Below are 18968 nucleotides of genomic sequence, written 5' to 3'. Positions count from 1 at the left end.
TTATGCAGGAAATGCTTTTGTCTGAACAATCATTCCCAGGAGGTGGGGGGGAAGCCTTCAAAATAAATTCACTTTATAGAGAGAGATGGAGACTTGTGTGTGAGAATGTGTGTGTGTGTGAGAGAGAGAGAGAGAGAGAAAGAGAGACAGACAGACAGACAGACAGGCAGACAGAGAGGACCTGAGAGAATGAGAGACTGATGATTGTGGAATACTGAGTCAAACACGCACATATGCCACGCATAATTAAAGAACACAGTTCGAAGATTGCAGCAGCATCTAATTATATGAAATACTCTATATGCTGTTGCTTGTCTCCACATTTTAAAAATAAACTAATGACAACAATGAACAGCTAATCCAAAAGTTAAAGAACACAACAGTGGAGGACTAGGTTTTCATTAAAGGAAAAAAAAAAACTCAGTAAAAACTCTAATTGTCTGGATAGTTAGGGAAAAAATAAGTATCACCCTTTTGATGGAATTCTCTAAGCTCATAAAGGCAAAGTGGGGTATTTTCTGTAAGGTTATCTTGAGTTGGGCTAACATGCTTTCTGCTTCGTTTTAATTGGGGACATCTATAAAGTGAACTCTTAGGAGGGATGAAATGACACATTTCCCAAGTCCTCTTCAGTGAAGTGGGGGCTGTTGCATGTGGGATATGTGCGTGGGATGTGTGCATTTTTCAGACAATTATCTCCCCACACCCCACCCCTTGGTATTTTCTAAAAAAGTTCTCCTAGTGATTCTGAACCATCTCATAGTCCAGACACACACTTCCATTTCCTATCAGAACCCACAGTTTAGGGACTTTGAATAGATTGTTTCCAAAAGATCCATTAGCATTCTATAAGAGTTATTTCTTATGAGAACACTTTCATCTTAATAGGAATCCTTTTTTAAAAATCAAGGTTGGTCCAGACCCAGAAGGACTAAGAATCTGAACAAATGCAATTTAATATGTAAGTAGTAGTAAATAAATTAGGGGGAGAGGATAAATGCTGGTAGTGAGGTGGCTGGGCTGGGAAGAGCTGAGATGTTCTCTAATAGGTTGAGGTGTGGGGTCAACTAACCTTGAAGGTGAGCATCATTTCTTTAGAAAGAAGGACACAGACATACACACATACACCCTTTGTGGAAAGTGGTAGCCTTTCCCAGACAGACATTAGGATTCTCCAGCACATAAGCCTCTTATTGGAAGTATGCAGCACTTAAAATATTAAATCTCTGCCTTTCCACATCTCCTTGGTCCAAATTCGGTTTGTATGTCAAAAAAGGTGGGGGGGCGGGGGTATCTTTAAACTGATCTCAGGAAAGGGATCAACTTTTTTAGTGGTATTGGTGAGATTTTTGTCTGGGCAATATTCTCTTGTGTTAACCAATAGTGTGTGTGTGTGTGTGTGTATGTGTGTCTTCCTTCCTAGTTTATCTGTGGCCAAAAGGCTCTCTCGTGGTTCCTCTTATTCTTAATTTCACATATGTAATTGGCAAGACAGTCCCAAGAACTTGTTAGCTCTAAACACATTCTTTTTTCATGAGTCTTGGCAGGTCATACTATGTTACGATATAGGATAAAGCAACTGAAATGTCTTGAGATGTTCTTCATGTTGGAGTTCAGGGTAGAAGTGATCTCTCTCTGGTTTTGGGGACCAGAGGGTTAATGAGGCAAGGCTGTGCACAACCAGAGGGTGTCTCATGTCCTGGCTTTCCTGGAGTGTTCTCCATTTCTTACTAGTAGAATGAATAACCTGGGTGAGAACAGTAAGATTTTTCTTCTTAACCTTACTCCTTTCAAAAACATGATGTTTCAGGCACTCTTTATGGTAACCTTATTTTACCAACAGTCAGGTATATAAGCTGGTCGAGTCTGATATGACAGGTAAGTCATCTAGCTGTGAATGGAACACACCAGTGTAAAAAACCGCCTGGAAATGATCTCTCACTGTGAATTTTCCCAACAGTCGTGATGCAGTTTTAAAAGCCTTTTCTATTTAAGAACATTTATCTGAGAAAGCCTATTTGAGAAGAACATTGCCTCGGTAAATTGCTCTGCTCAAGACAACCGCTGCTGTTTCTTTTCAGATTTGAAAACCTAGCTCCCAAATCACAATCTGCATTTAAGGGCTTCAAAGAATAATTACCTCTGCGTAATGAGCAGCAGTCCTTAAAAGGGTCTGCCGGCTTCCACACGGTCTTTCACAGGGTGAGCAGAGCCATAGCCACCGATAACCCAGCTGCCGAGGAACGGAGTGGAGCCGGCTCCAAACTTCTCAGCTGTTGACAGGCTTGACTCGCTGAGAACACTGGTTAAATATAGCACACGCGAGCTCAGCTCAGCAAAGGCACTGCTCTGACAGTGTAGTGGAGGGAGCAGAAGACGAGAAACCTAATCTCAGAACCCAACAACACCTAGCAACAGTTGAAAAAACTTTCAAACAAAAGTCTGGGTGGGAGGTATACACCAGCCTCCTCTTTCTGCTGCTCGGGATTTCAGGGAGAAGAAGCTGCTCTCCCCTTCTCTCTACCCAGTTTCCTGCATGACTTCAGCTATTGGCTAGTCCCAGGAAAGAAAGTGGGAAAAGCTTTTCCCTCTGTATTCTTTTGGGCTGGATAGGTTTCCAGGACTCCAGTCTCTCTTGGGCTGTGGGACAAGCCACTGGGTTCTCCACAGGATAAGCTACCTCCATAAAGGACGTACCCTGGGTTAGACCAGCTGCCAGTCAGGTAAGACCAAAATACACAGCTACTTACTCTCTTAAGAAATTTCTGCTTCCACGAGAAGAGAGCTCTCTCCGATTCTGTGTTGTCTGTTTCCTCTGAGTCTTACTGTTCCCCTCTGTGATAACACATTAGGAATTGTGACAATCGCTGTGAATTGTTTGGAAAGAAATGGAAAGTCATCTCTTTCTCAGAATCATCTGATTCCTTTTTAAACATGAAGATTGTTATGATGTTTTAACAGCCGTCGAAATATTTCTGCCAGGTTATCATTTTCCGGCAGGTGACAGAAATAAGACAAAGGACAAATTCACCGTCCTTTCACAATGAGGATGGCTGACCAGTGGAAGGGCTATTTCGCCTAGAAGCAAAATCACTTTCACGGACTGAAGCTAGCTGAGCAGCCTGTGTGGTAAACGAGAGGGAAGTCCTGCACGGTGTTTGTGCTGCTGTACTTCTGACTTGCTGCTTGCCGGATTCTCTGATTACACTGGTACACCTTGTGCTGGTTCTGACCTCGTTACATGACCGTCACCCCGAGTGCTTCTGACTAGGCACGAAAGATGCCTGGTATTAAATCACTACTTTTGCAGTTATTGAATGTAAACTATTCAGGAGAATGTTATTCTCTCTCTCTCTCTCTCTGTGTGTGTGTGTGTGTGTGTGTGTGTGTATTTTTTTAAATAAGTTGAGTCATTGTTTGTATTTAGGATAGACAGATTCTGATTTTTAAAACTCAGATTGCATGTATTGGGAAAAATTCTTTCTTAACTTGCATGTATGTGTGTATGAATGTGTTTACTGTAACATAAAGGAGATCTTCCTTTCATCTGTTATATTGTCTCCCCTTCCATGAGTTGCCAAGCAGTTTTATCAGAATTGCGTAGAGTGATTACTATTGCACTGAATCTGACAAAAGTTGTGGCTGTACATTGGTGACGTGATTAATGTTGATACCTCTTATCTGTAGTTGGGTTGGATTTGCGTAAGACATTTGCTCCTCTAAATGAGCAAGATGATTTGAATGGATATCCTAAATTAAGGATAATTTCAAAGGGGATACAAATGCACATTTTAAAATAATTTTTTGAGTCTATTTTGTCAAATTAAAGAATTTACCCAAGACCAGTTTTGAACAAACTGTTGACAAGAATGCATCAACCCTTTCAGTAAATGTTCCTATTTTTAGAAAAACTAATTAAAGCTTATCTATCATATACTCAGAAAAGTGAAATAGTACATACATTTCAGTATGTATTGTATTTCATGATTCTGATTACATGATTAGTTTACAGAGTAAATGCAGCTAATCATATATAATGAATGCATATATGTGACAGTGCACCATGCACTCTGGTGGCCTTGGTAGCAGAGAATGAAACTTCTGGTGCTTTAGTGGAGATGAAGTATCTTTGTAAAGAGTTTTGAAAAGTCTGAACTAAATGCTTTACATTTTTCTTGTTTTTATCTTCGGAAGGGTCACATTGTTGGCTTACAAATGTATGCTTAAGGTCAAAATCTGCCATTAGTAGATTTTGGAGGCGTGTGATTTCTTTTGGAGTCAGTGGAGCAGTGTGAGGATCCTGAGTCCAGCACTTGACCCTGAGGGAAAGCCCTCTTTCCTGATGAATTGATTTTTGAGTAACATTGTCTTCATGAGTGTATGTTTACCCTTGAGAATCAAAAATAGCTCAGATTAGAGCACGTGCTTTCCTCCGGTATATGAACAATCAGCCATGCAGACTTGTTCTCTCGTTGACTCGAATACACATTTCTGTGTTATTTTGGAATCTTCCCTTTCCTGTTCACCGTAAGTGTTGCTGGACTCCACTGCCATGTCTCCCACCACCCTGAGGCCCGTTCCCTCCATCCTCAGTCTGGATTATAACCCTGCTGCTCCCGCACCCTTCCCCCACCATTGCCATCCAAACCGCTCTGCCCGTGACCACTGAGGTTCATTTTTCTGTGCTTGTCTCTACTCTTCGGTTATCTTCTGGGACTCCCAGCTGCTGCCAAACACTGAGGCTGGGTATTTTGAAAACCTTCCATCACCTGGCACATACTTAACTTTTCCAGTCTCAGCTCCCACGACTCAACAGCAAGTGTCCCTCTGGTTCAGATAATTCAGATATTGGGCCATTCTCCAAACACTGTGCAGTGCACATTTCAATGTTCCACCTCTGCCTGTTTCATTGCCCCTGCCTGGAACACTTACCCCCGACTTTCTGTGGAGAACTCTGTCCACTCTTGAAAACACAGATCAGTGTCTTCCACTCTCCAGTAATTTCCCAGACCATTCCTTCTTAGTTTGGGCTGTTTGGTGCTCTGTTGGAACTAGGGTCCTTTGGAGTAGGGTTTGTCTCTTTAAATTCAGAACAATTTTGTGAAGGCGACTAGGTACAAAGGACTGTCCTAAGCATCCCCTGACTTTGGAGTTGCTCAGCCCTGTGCACGTCGTGGGTGTACTGTGAACATCTTCGGCTCTGGATTTCTAATCATGCGTATGTGAAAAAGTATCAATAAGTACAAAATCAAGACAGACAACTGTAAGTGTGCTTAACAGCTTTTTGATCTCAGAAAGTTCTCAAGGAAGGTCTTCATGGTTTTACCGGGCACAGAAAAATTGTAAGTAATTTGTGACTGTTCTTGTGAACCTGACTGTGGAGATGATGGACCTTTCGGGAATGACGTAGAAAGGGGCATATATAAAGACTGTATATATACACATATATACATTATATATATACACACACACACATATATATGCATCTCCTGCAAATGCACTTAGACCTCTAAATACTATAACCCATTTACTTTCATCATCTTTTAATACTAGATTATATTTATAGTTAGCTTTGGTACTATTCATTTAAATCATGGTCTCTTCCATTTGTGGGTCATCATGGATTAAAATCTGGCCTTGAACATTAAAATATTTAAATGTCATGCTATTAGCCCTTTTTATTTTTCCCTAGATATTTTAACAAAACACATGTCTCAGTTTTATTTTAAATGACTCATGAAACCTGCAGCCTTACAGTGTGAGATAAAGCATGAATCACGATTTTGAGCCAATTTTTTTTTCCTGTGTTCACCAAAAGAAAAGTTTTCTCTTTATATTTTAAGATAGCCAAGGAGGTTGAAATTACTCTCTTAAATGGATGTCCCACAAGAATCACTATGAGATTTTTTCTCAATGAAATTTGTGAGTTATTTAATATACTCACTTAGCAATGGTCTCCCTGTGGTTATAATTTTTACTTATTCTTTAGAAGTGAAACTTTGTGGTAAAATACATGGTCTCAACTAATGTTAACTGACTTTTTTGGAAGATGAGCATTTCTTCATAGAACAGGCGGCTTAAGAACTAGGATTTTACAGAGCTTGTTTAACGGACATTTTTACTTATTTGTCTCATCTTAGTTCTCTAAACACGTGGGTTTTTGGAAAGTAGCACCACGGGAAGTAAGGAGGCATGCTTAGGCTGAAATCTATTTCAGCAGGAAGATTTAAGGGGAAAAAGATTGGTTAACAACTTGTTAGAAAAACAGTATCTAAAAGCCTACAGCATACATTAGCTTATACCTTAATTATTTTTAAGATATATAGCAATGGAATAAAAGATGAGCTAATAAAATGCATTGTTTTCTTCATTTTGTTTCCTTAAATCGGAGCTGACATCACAGCAACAAAGATATGCCATTGACCTGAAGGAGGAGGCGGGAAAGGCTAGTCGCATAGGCAAGTCAGATGGCCTCAATTCAGATTTCAGTGCACTGTGCTCCTGGGCAAATGACTCCCTGCGCCTCAGTTTCCTCATCGTAAAATGAGCATAATAATACTTATCTTCCTCATAGAGCTATTTTGAAGACTAAATGAGTTAATAAAACTTAGAGCTGCCTGGTAGGCTTTTCAATAAATTTAAGCTATTATTGTTTTATTACTGCACCTTAAATGTAGTTATCTGTTTGTTTTACTCTCTGTTGCCCACGAAATTCTTGGATACAGATGGTCCGTGAACTCAAGTTCATAGATCGTAGGAAAGGCAGGAGAATGTATTGTTTAAATTTGGGAATCCTGTTTAGGACATACTTTGCTGCTGGGTACTCTAAGCAGACATAGTTTGAACTCCAGCCAATAACTTAGTGTGGAATTTATGTTTCAGACCCTCCCTTATCACTCACCAGTGTGCTGTCTTATAGAATCATTACCAAAAAGGTCAAGAAATCACCCACAGCATAGACTGCTCTATGGTTTCTATATTTGCACTTGGAGATAAAGCGTGTTTATACATAGTGCTTGGGTGTCTCTTATAGCTGACTGCACTGGATAATGTATGTAAGGGAGATTTCCTCCTCCAAGGAGGGTTATATTATTAAATTTATCATTCTTTATTTCTTCCCTTAGATGTTTTGTTTTACTAACCTAGTAACAGATAAAAATGAAAAGACCAAAAAAGGTCATCTCACACTAGCTTCAGCCTCACCAAATACCAGTGAATTCTTGCTGTTCATTGCTGTTAATCCTAGTCATTCTTTTTAAACATGACAGGAAAGCATATTCCATGGCAAAAAAAAAAAATGTTAACATCATAAAGATGTGTGAGTAGATTATGAGGTGCTTACTATTCTGTATATTTAACTTAACAAAATCTAAGACACACTCTTATAAGTGGGGAAATTTCTCCATAACTTTAGTGCCAACAAACCTTATGCAGGGTACTTATGATTTAGACCTGTCTATTTTGCTTTACTTTTTGCAGTTGAAAGGCTGAGTTTCTAAAAGATAACGGAAATTGAATTTTAGAATGGCCATTCTCTAATGAAGACCTTGTTTTAGAAAGAAAGAAAGAAGATAGCACAGGGAACTATATTCAATATCTTGTCATAACCTTTAATGAAAAAGAATATGCAAATGAATTTATGTATGTATATGCATGACTGGGACATTGTGCTGTACACCAGAAATTGACACATTATAACTTACTATGCTTCAAGAAAGAAAGAAAGAAAGAAATACCGACAGACAGACAGAGAGGAAGGAAAGAGAAGAAAGAAAATAATGAAAGAACTTTCCTGGCTGTACAGAATACATTATACAGGTCCTAGGGCAAAAATAGAGGAACTTCAGGAAAATATACTGGATTATGCTCTTTTTCCTTAAATGGTCAGTCCTATCCTTTGGCTAATCAGAGAAGAGAAAAGGCTGCAGGCAGAATACAACCTTCCCCAGGGCAGCAGCTGAGGCACTGTAATTTCAAAGGCTAGGCAGCAAGTTGGGTAAGAATTCAGAAAAAGGAAAGTCAAACATGAATAGGGCAGCTCCAGCTGGCTGTTGACCAGCTGATTGCAGAACTTGAGAAACTCCCAGCAGAGAGATGAAGAAACACGACATTAACCAGCACTCCAGTTCCCGAGAGCTTTGTTTAAGCCACAGCAGCCCTGCGAAGTCAAAGGTTGGTGTTGCATTTCCTTTTCGGGAAATGGTGTCAATGTGTATAATATTGGGTGATTTATGGGTTTCTGAGATCTGTGAAAGACAGACTTTATAAAGCATTTTTAAAGCTAATGCAGAATTTATCTCCAGTGATCTGATGTTCACTGAGCCCTTAAGGTTCAGAGATTTTTCTGTTTTTGCTTTTTTGCTTAAATGCTGTCACCTGGCTCCTTTACCAAAACATAGTTGAAAACCATTGTTGCTTCACTGGTCAGGGACCTTATATGTCTACATTTGAAAATAGTCTTTTTTTTTTTCTTTTGCCGTTTTTGTAATTGCAATGTTTCCCAGTTACTTTGAAGAAGTGAATTATCTGCTACGTATCTTTGTGAGGAAAAGGTGAAAGAAAGCCATGAAATGGACATCTCAGGTTGGCCAGATGCATTCTTTAAAAAATGACTTGCTGCAGATTTAAAGCCAGAAGGCAATTTGATTGAAAACAGTAGACTGCTGACATCACCAAGACAATCAAGTTACTGCCAGCTTGCCTTGTTTATCTAAAAGATCTTTGCAAAACTAAGGTTCCCACCCCCCCACCCCGACACACACATGAGTCATAGACAACACAGTAATAGGGATAAATGGACTTTATTTTTTTTTTCTATCTCTTTTTATTTTCTTTCTAGCTCTTTAATATGCTTATGTCTTAAGTAACTCATTTTAGGGCCTGCCTCTTTGACTGAGGGACCACAGCACAACAGGAAGAGAAGAGGCATGGCTGAGTTCATGATGCTATTTCAGTGTGGCAGCCTAAGTACAGGAGGAAATGACACCCCAGGCCTGTATTTGGAGTCTTGCAGTTACTGTGACGACAACACACACTAATGGAAAACAAAGATGGTCTGCCTGCCAGCGCCAGCCAGGAGGAGTTTTGCCAGCTCAGATTTTTCCTAATTATTCTATAAGTCTTGAAATGTGACCCTGGAGATATTCAAGGACCTTCGTGTTTCATTAACTGTTTAGTGAGTGACACATGCTTCAGGAGCAGCCCGGAATTTGGACAAGGGAGGGGCCTTTACACAGTAAGCTTAACTTTCACATGCTGTCTTGATGGATATCATCTTCTGGTTTGGACACCGCCAGACCAACTGCCTGGGTCACAGCCTGTTGTTTGTTCTGGTTCTTAAGGAAGCCAGCTGCCTTGGTGGCATTCACTCTTTGGGGGCCCCTCACCTTTGTGACCCATCCCTACCTTCCATAGTCTGTTCATGCCGGAGATCATTGCCCGGCACACCAGGGGCTCCTACTAGGGACCGGGGCATCTGAATCCTGATTCTTATGTAAGATATAATAGATAATATAATGTTAACATCTAGTATCTATTGTCTACATAATGTATGTATCATAGAGCTATGTATGCTTATTTAGTGTACATAAGTGATGATAATAGTAGCATATCCTGGAGATTATTCTGTGCCAGACACTTTACATGGATGATTTTATTTACTTCTCGTAACAACCCTAGGGGCACTATTTTTCTCTCTTGTTTTATGGATTAGAAAAATGAGGTTTATAGATGATAAGTAACTTGCTTAGTGGTAGATTTGAGATTCCAACCCAGGCAATTTGACTTCATTTAGCCCATATTTGCAACCACTTTCTTGTAAGCAGTTGTTCAGGGAAGACCACTACCTAGACAACTGTGAAAGGTTTGGGTGAAAGGTGTCGAATGTAGCCCTGCAGGGGATTAGCTGCCCCGGCAGCCTAAGATTCACTGAGAGCAAAGAACAAAGAGATTCAGGGTCAAAAGGCCAATTGAGGCTGTTCTCCAAGGTCCTGTAGTGGAACCAAAAGCTTCAGTGGCCAGTGGAGTTTGGCAACCCAAGAAGAGCTAGGCTGGGGGCCCTGAATAGTTATACATGCATGGTTCTTGGTTTCTATGCTGCTGAGATGATTCCCTGGGAGAAGATGCCTTGGAGCATTTGAATTTGTGATCTATTACCACGGGTACTGTTGTAGCCAGATCCTTTGATGCTACCGGGAGTTTTGGTCTGTTGTTGCTCCTGCTGACAACTTAGAACCCCACCTCCTATTCTCTGCAGACCTCTGTCTTGGTCATGAGCATTCAGTTTGTTAAGTGGTTCAAGAGAGAGTCCTACAACAGACTTGTGCCAGCTGTTGGAAGCAATAATTCTTGAAGAAGCCTGTGGTGGTATGTGTGAATTGGTTGGGGGAGGCAGTGAGGAAGGGGACAGAAAGGCTCATTCCATGTAAGAGCTCTTACTGGCTCCCAGTGACTTTGTTTAGGTAGTGAGTTGTTAATCCGGCAGCAGGTTGCTAGAAAGCTTGCTGTAGTTTGAAGAAAATTACCTGCCACTGTTCAGCCAGTGGGTTCCTACTATGGAGCAATGCATGAGCTATTTTATTGGAGATTCTATTTAATTCTTTAATCTTTTTTAACATCTTTTTTATTGAGTTATAGTCATTTTACAATGTTGTGTCAAATTTCAGTGTAGAGCACAATTTTTCAGTTATACATGAACATACATATATTCATTGTGACTTCTTTTTTTGCTGTGAGCTACTATAAGATCTTGTCTTTTATCTTTATTAAAACCAAGAGTTACCTTTAATGATGCTAAAAATCTGACTCCAGATATAATTGGAATTTTTGAGTTTCTTTTTAGTTGTATGGCATTGTCTGCAATAAAAGGAGAGTGGTTCTAATACCATTTTTTAAAAACAACTTTATTGTGGTATAATTTCACTACAGTAAGCTACACATATTTCAGAGGTACAATTTGATGGATTTTGATAAATGTATCTAATACAATTTTGGTGGAGCACATAATGCTTTGCTTTTTCTTATGCCAATGGGCATAAATGCCCTACTTTTCCAGTGTATCAAATATCCCAGGTGGTGGGATTGAATTGACTGTTTTATGTGAAGTAAACACATAACAGAATGAATCTCCACCTTCTAAGACAGTCTATTCTATGAATTATAAACAGCATCTTGTCACAACCATCCTAGCGCACCCTCCCCCCTACAACACACATGTGCGCTCACTACTGGTCAGTGCGCAGGATTTACACACCACTTACCTGACAGGCTGAACACCTTTCTGAAGCACACATACTCTTTTCTCTGGGTCATAGATCTATCTAATCTCAAATAAAGATAGTGATGCATTATATTTCATCAAGACCCTCTGTTTCATTCACATGATCTCTCCTGATTTCCTTACAACAAACAAAGAATTTCCCTTTTGCCTTTCCTGTCTTTATGTAAAAAGGTGTAACAGTGTCAAAGGAGAAAAAGAATTAGTATTCTATTCTTTAGAGACAAAGGGCTTCACTGGTTGGCTTCTGGAAGTTTTTTTTTTTTTCTCATTCAATTATTCTAAATTTCTCTTGGCAACAAAACTGAGTGATAACTAAGACCTTCTGTAAGAGCTCCTCGTTCTCGTGGCACTTCCACACCTGGTCTGATTTCGAGAAGGAATGGGGGTTCTCAGTCTCACAAGGTGGATGATTAAATGGCTTTGGTCCCGGAGCCACCCATACGGAAGAGGTTGGAAACCTCTAGACTCTGAGCTCACTTGTGACTCTCCAATCATCTAGTCTGTGGTTCTCAACACTCCCTGTGCGTCAGAATCACCTGGGATGCTTTGAAAATGCGGATGCCCCGGCAATGCCCCAGAGGTTCTGATTCAAGCTGGCCTGAGCGGCTGCCCAAGGGCTGATCTATTTTGGAAGCTTTTATGTGACTTTCATGTGCACTCAGGGTTAGAACCAGTTATCTAATATGATCTCTTCAATTTAAAGAAGATGGTACTAGGATGAGGGAAGAGAAGTCACTTGGTAGAAGTTACAAAGTCCTCCGAGTCCTAGTCTGTTACCGTTTCTATCACAGGATCATGATGAACAACAAAGAAGCCAATACTTAATGAGTGCTTTCTATGTATGAGGCAGTAACAGCCCCATGAGGCAGATATTCGTACACTCTACAGCTTACAGACAAGGAGGCTGAGGGGCCTTCCCAAGGCCCTCCGACAAGCAGGTGGCAGATCTGTGATTTGAGTCCAGGCAATTGGAGTCCTCAGCTGGTGCTCTTAATCTCTTAATCACTTTGCTATTCTGGAGTCAACTCTGAGGATGTAAGGTGCTGAATGGCAGCTGCTCCTCTGTTTCAGCATCAGGGGTCTTGTGGCAGCTGGACTTGGTGCTCTGAGATCCCACTAACTGGTTTTCTGCTTGACTAGAGGCTGGGTCCTTGCCTTCTCTGTTTTCCCAGGAAGTGGGCCAATTGGAGGCAACTCATCCTCTTAGACACTGTTCCAATGTGCTCCATTTTCCCCAGTGACTTTTGTTTCTTTCATCTTGTCTTTTCTTTCCTTTGTGGACCAATATCATATTTTCTGCCTTACTTTTGGACACATATCTTTTTACCTTGAAGTGGAAATTCTAACTGCAAACTCTGCTCTGTTTAAACCTTGACTTTTCCCCTCACCCTGTGAGTTTGGCTGGGTTCACTATTCTCCCTGGGATTCCCCTTGTTTGGACTTTCATGCCCACTCCCCTTCCCCCAGCTTCTCATGATATCAGCAACAACAGGAAGGGATTAATCACTTCACTTCTCTTATAGCAGCAGGTGCGTTGGAAACAAGCTGACTGACCAGGGGGCTTTTAAAGTATACATTTTTAGGCCACATGTATGGAATTAATTTTCTGATCAACTTTGTAACTTTGAAATTCTTCAGAGAAAGCATTTTCATACTTTGGGGAAAATCTATATGCATTGTCTGGTTAAATGAACTTTCCCAAGATGAAAATCACCCATGGCAAATACTGCAAGCACAGATTTCTTTAAGCAATAGCAACTCGACAAAAAATGAACAATTGTTATAAGTATTCTATGATAAATATTTACATGTACATTTAAAAAATTAACCTGAAAAATAGATTCAGGTATGACCTGAGACTCTCTTTAGAATCACATTGGACAAAATAAGTGCTCAACAAATGTTTGTGAAGTCCATTAAATGTCATGGAGTGGAGGAAGTAAACATTACTGATCAGTTTTGATCAGTAATTGGCCTGAGCATAATTTTTAAAAAAATAAACAAAGGAATAACAATCAGTAACCATGGGTGATTATTTCTCTGCTTCTCAGCATTCTCTAAACCTTTAAGGGGCACATATTGTTTTCATTACAATACAGAATTAAAAATCAACAAACATTTTAATTGATTATTAGAGCATCAGAGAATAATCAATGCATAATAGAGTGGAGGGTGGCCTCTGTAGCTATGGTTAGCATGATGTATGTGTACTTCCAGTGACAGAGTAGAACTCTTATTTTAAATACGGTGGTATAATACGGACATCACTATCGACATATATCTAATCGCAAATATTTGCTCCTCATCTTTTCACTCATGTGCTGCAAAACTCATGGAAAAAACGGAACCACCACACCACCACCAGGCTCTTATTTGGTTTATTGGCTGGAAATGTTCTCATCCACCGAAATCTATTTTGGAGTTAGCATTGCTCCCCTCCCCTACAAGTGGTAAAGCAACAGCTGTCACTGAATTCATGTTTCTGCTGACAGTTCCAGCTGATAAATCCTGTTGAAGTTTCCTATCAGCATCAATACTACTCACATTACCCCAAAAGGAAATATTGATTATATCTGCTTGACTCTGCCTTACTTCACCATAGCTTTCTTCCCTGCAGTGCTTCCCCCAAATTCCAATGATGCTCTTATTTACATCACCATTCACATCTTCCAGGGAATAAGGTCCCAGTGGAACACATGTGTTCCTGGTGATGTATTGCAATGGAATCTCACCAAAATGAACCCGTGAAATGCTGAGCTCAAACAGAAGAGAGGACTGGGGGAAAACCAGATGAAAGCGACTTGCCGTTTCTGAGAAAGGAATTTTGTCCTTTTGAGAGAGAGAGATTAGAGAAAAAACAACAACAACAAAACCAGAGCTCTTGTTTCTCCATGTAGAGTGAATGTATGGTTAAAATCCTACATTTTGATTTTTATCTGGATTATTATTTCAACTTCTGCTCCCAGACACTCTCACAGGCATTGGGCTTCAACAGTACTATCACTGCTGATGTGTGAGAATTAAAAGGAGTTGGGCTGTGTGAAAGCAGCTGATTATACAGTGAGAGGCACTCATTCTGCTCATCTTGCAGAACGTATCTTAGGCCCGATCGGGCAAGGCCCATGCACGTAGCTGGAAGAGGGATTAGACCGGTGCTGAACCGGGAACAGGCAAAACACAGGATCCAAATGGTTTGGCAGTAGGTGACAGGAGGGTTCAAGCTAGCGCCTGGCATCTGAGGGTCTAGCATGGGGTTGTGGAGTGTCCTGGCAGGCACATGAACTGTGGCTGTGTTCCGACACAGGCAGGGCGTCAGCATTCGGGCAAGCCCATCAGCAGGACCAGGGAGGGGAGCGGGGAGGTGGGGTTCAGGGACAGAATAGTTCTGGAGGAGGAGCCGTCCTGGAGACTCTTGGTGCAACGTCAAAACAACTAAGACGATGCTCAGTCCAGGCTAGATAGAGCTCTTTGTGTCTCTCCTGCTTCACATTTAGTGTATGGTGTTTACTCACTCACTAAATATTCAGAGACTCATCTGCGTCAGGCCCTGAGCTAAGAGATGGGGTACAGTACAGCAAAATCTACACCTGTATAAAGACAAATCACACAGAACACCTACTGACCTTTGGCAGAGTATCTCTTACACTGGCAATATGAGGAATCCCTCACAAAACTGGTAGAAAAAAAAAGAAAAGAAGATAGGTCTTGACAAACAAGATCTAAGGGAAAGCAGCAGAAGTGAATGTGATTGAAAAGCTCGATAACTGATGTGTTGCAACAAGTCCACACAGTGCTACAAATGGCGGGAACCCCTAAGTTGTGTTCTTTCCACTCACAGGATAGTTTTGGTGTTTTTAAGAATAATGAGATGAAGAGGATGCAGTATATATATATGTATATGTGTATATATATATATATACACATATACATATATATATATTTTTTTTTTCTCTCCATCATACTTTAAATCTGTAGTGGCCGTAACGAGCCAGCCAAACATGCATCTTGTGGCCTGGAAAATTCTTGACCCTCACTAACCCCCTCACTCTGAGCATTTTTTTCCCGAAGTAATGACCTGTCTTAATATGTCTAAAAGGGAGTGGTGGATACTTCCTATAAAATTATTTGCTATAGGACTTTTACAAGTTTCTGCACTTTGAAAAATACTTCTGTATATTCATCACTTGACTTCAAGTGCCTAGCTGCTGCTGGAGCAAGAAACTTGTGTGAATAGCCAGGAAATTTTTGAAGTGCAAGTTGGGAGTATTGCCTTACCACATCATAAAACGAATTTTGAAACCCCACTCATTAAAAACACTTTTGTAGCGATGTCAAAATCAGTTCACATCAGACAAGGAGATCAAAGGAAAATAGTCGGAACTCCAGAAACCTACACGTAAGGGTTCAGTGCTAGGAAGGAGAGACATTTCAAAACAGAGAAGAAAATATGAATTTTTCACTCAGTGGAGTTGAAATAACTGGGAAAAAATGAAATGAAATCTCTATGTCACCTTAAACCAAAATATATACTAAATGCACCAAAAATAAGTGTGAAAAAATGAACGTGAAGTACTTGAAAAAGAAATGTATGCGTGGAGTGCAAAAGACCTTCCTAAGCAAAGAAATAAAGAAGTAAAAGACTAAAATATTTGACTCCATAAAAATGGAATGAAAATTTTTATACAGAAAAGAAAATCACCACATGAAATAAAGTTAAAATGCAAAAGCAATCTGGACAAAAATATTTTTGTGACAGAAATAATTAAGAGCAAATATCCTTAACGTAAAGAGCTCTTTTAAATAAATAACACAAAAGAGACACAACAGCAGAAAAATGGACAAATGGTGTAAATAAACAATTTGTAATAAGCATGTGAAAAACTAACCTCATTGGTAATTAAAAATCCAGATTTGAATAAGATAGTACTATTTCAGCCAACGCATTGGCAAAGACTCAGCAGAACCCAATCCGGAGTACAGCGGGGGTGCGAGGAGACGCACATCGTGTAACGCTGGTGGGAAAGTCAAGTAGGACGAGCTTCCTGAAAAGCAACTGGACAATATGGAAAAAATCTTTATAATCAGAAGAAAAATAAGGCCACTTCCATTTTGAAAAATAGGAGTCAAAACACATGTGACACTTTGGAGAATGCATTGTTTTCCTTTCCTCTTATTGTTCTTAAATACTGCCTATTGACTTCTAAAAGTTTGGCAGCCCTAGCAGCTCTGGTTACAGAAAAAAAGTCTACATACTTCTTCCTCACTAGCTTGGTAGGATTTCCTAGGAGGGACCTTGCTTATGATTAGAATTGTTGAAACGAGGCTGCATAGTCTGCTCTGCCTAATATCGAAGTGCCAAGAACACCTTGATGGCAGTGTATTTCCTGAGTAATGCTATTGTCAATACATAAACCGAGAACCAAAATGGACATATTTATGACTGGATCACGAGTGTGGAGGGGCTTTGATCACTATTTCATAAAGCTGCCCAGGCTCATTAGGTTTAAAGGGTTAATCTGATCCAGGAAAGGGGTACTAAGTCTCAAGTTTTGGGCCATCGGCTAACTTGATGAGTTACTCTGAAAAAAATTGTTTTACCATAATATTTTTAGATGCTGAGAGATGATTGTCTCCAACTCCTTTTTATGAGATGAAGAAGCTGAGACCCAGAAGGTTTGTCTTTTCTCAAAGTCAGGGAGCTTATTAATTCGGATACGTGAATTCATAGACAAGCCAGAGCACGGTGCTGCATCTCTTCCTGGAATCCAGAACATTACCTGTTGGATTATTTCCCAAGACAGCTGTAGTATAGGAGCTCATGATTTCTCTGTCTCATCATGCCTCTGTACCACCAGATAGTGGGCTTTTCAACACCAGCAACTCTCTCCTCATCAGTTCTGTCTGCTATTCCAGGGGATGGAGGGAGGCTAGTTACAGGGTGGGGTGTGGTGTGCATGTATCTTGTGAGGAGGCTTTTGAGGGTGGTACAGGGTGCCTGTGATGCACCGCTGCTTCTCACTGGTCTGAGAGCAGGAACACTTAGGGAGCAGTGGGGTGAGTAAAATTTCACTGCGACCCTGTGTGCTAATGTTCTGGTGTTTTCTTCTGGGGAAGCCCTTTCTTGGAAGAAGCTACTCCTGAAAGGTTACCCAGAGTGCAAGCAGGCACTCAGCACTTGACACCATCTTTTGCTGTTCATTCCTGCAAAGAATGTGCTGAGATGAGCAGTGGGGCTTTGTCACTTTGGTTGTCCTTCCCAGCGTGCCTTTTCGTACATGGGGCACAAGTGAATGAGCTCCCTTAACTTCTCTCCTACCCGCAGAGAAAAAGTGAGCGCACACATGATATATAATTCTGTTAATTAGAATGTAAGTGTGAATAATAGCACAACGGTGCTTCATTTCCCACTTGTATTTGGTGACTCAACTAACAATGCATTATTCAACGAGTTCATCATGTGGTCCACGCGTAGCCCTCCTTTCCTTTAACACCCAAGATGACGGCATTCTCACGTCCCTGTTTCATTATCATCCCTCTTACCCTCCCTTTCACACTCACACTGTGATCCTGGGAATTCTGTTTCCCCTTCTGCCGTTCCCATCTGGGCTCAGGCCTTGATACATGCGTTTTTTGTCCCCTCCCTATAGGAGGCCCTTTTCCATCAGGCTTTCTGATCAACTTTCCATACTTTCCTGGGCTTATTCCTCACTCTTTCCTCTTTTCCTTCTTTTCAGAACCCTCTTTCTGTTATTTCTCTGGCTTCAGCCAGTCCTAGAACATCTTTCAACATGAACATACATGAAAGCTACATATGTCAAGACACTTTTATTAATGTTATACGGAAAGCTGCTGTTCACAAAGATAATTTGTTGTCAGTAATTAACTTTCCACCTCAAGATTTATCATCAATTCCGAATTATTCTCTGAGGACTGTCCATCTCGGAGGAGGGAACTGCCATTTCCTCTAGATTGTTGCACAACAGAGCAGAGACTGAAGTACAAATCACCAGTCAACATGGGAGGTCGAACTAGACGCTTGGGAACAAGGAGATGGTCTAACTCGACTCTCTTCTCAGTTTTAATATTTGCTTTTCTCTCCTGGAATTTGGTGACTTAGGGGGAACAGTGTCTCCTACACTGACAGATTGGAAGAACAGGGTGTGAGTACAATGGTTGTAAAGGGCATTTAATATACTACGAAAAGGTCAGAATCTTGGTTATATAAAATCCTCAGCTAAATTCCAGAAATTTTTCAGGAGTGCTTAATTTAAAAGGGGAGTTATAAATTGCAGATTTTAAATATGTGTGTGGAATGGATTGGATCTGTTTTCTAAAATATTCTTGAAAAGATTCTATATAATGATGGTGTGTAATTACTTTCTTTTACCCAACTTAGTTTCCTCACTAATAGTGGTTGATTTATTTGTTTAATTTGGTTCACACTAAGCTGAAGTTTACAAATAACCTCTGATGCTGTGTGTAGTCTGGCCCCCACTAAAGAAGCAATTGTCTGTGTATTTTTCTACTTACAGCCCAATTAAACCAAAAGACAGATTAGAATAAGGACATCAATAACACCTGATCTGTAAAGTGTCATGTGACTATGACAATCATTAATACATTAATATTCATTTTAATATAACTATTACAGCTATTGGCTATAGTAAGAAAATAAATGACAGAATAATAA

General features: G+C 40.3%; 1 protein-coding gene across 6 annotated transcripts in view; it reads left to right on the top strand.

Annotated features, from left to right (window-relative positions):
• FILIP1 (filamin A interacting protein 1) overlaps positions 1-18968 on the top strand; it is a 191838-nt gene that overhangs the window by 10118 nt on the left and 162752 nt on the right. For 2 of the 6 annotated variants that reach the window (XM_006216117.4, XM_072965513.1), the window contains exon 1: positions 2233-2723. The exons of 2 other annotated variants lie outside the window; for them this stretch is intronic. Coding sequence is in view for 2 of the 4 variants with exons in the window: in XM_031680277.2 (XP_031536137.1) it covers positions 8095-8172 (78 nt within the window). In the remaining 2 variants the exon portion in view is untranslated. Of the gene's footprint in view, positions 1-2232; positions 2724-8094; positions 8173-18968 lie in introns of those variants that run through there. 2 more of the 6 variants (XM_031680277.2, XM_072965512.1) reach the window with 1 other exon arrangement.

Source organism: Vicugna pacos, chromosome 8 (genome assembly GCF_048564905.1).
Source record: "Vicugna pacos chromosome 8, VicPac4, whole genome shotgun sequence".
Classification (NCBI taxonomy): domain Eukaryota; kingdom Metazoa; phylum Chordata; class Mammalia; order Artiodactyla; family Camelidae; genus Vicugna; species Vicugna pacos.
The sequence above is the reverse complement of the archived record's forward strand: the minus strand, read 5'-3'. Positions and strand labels throughout refer to the sequence as shown.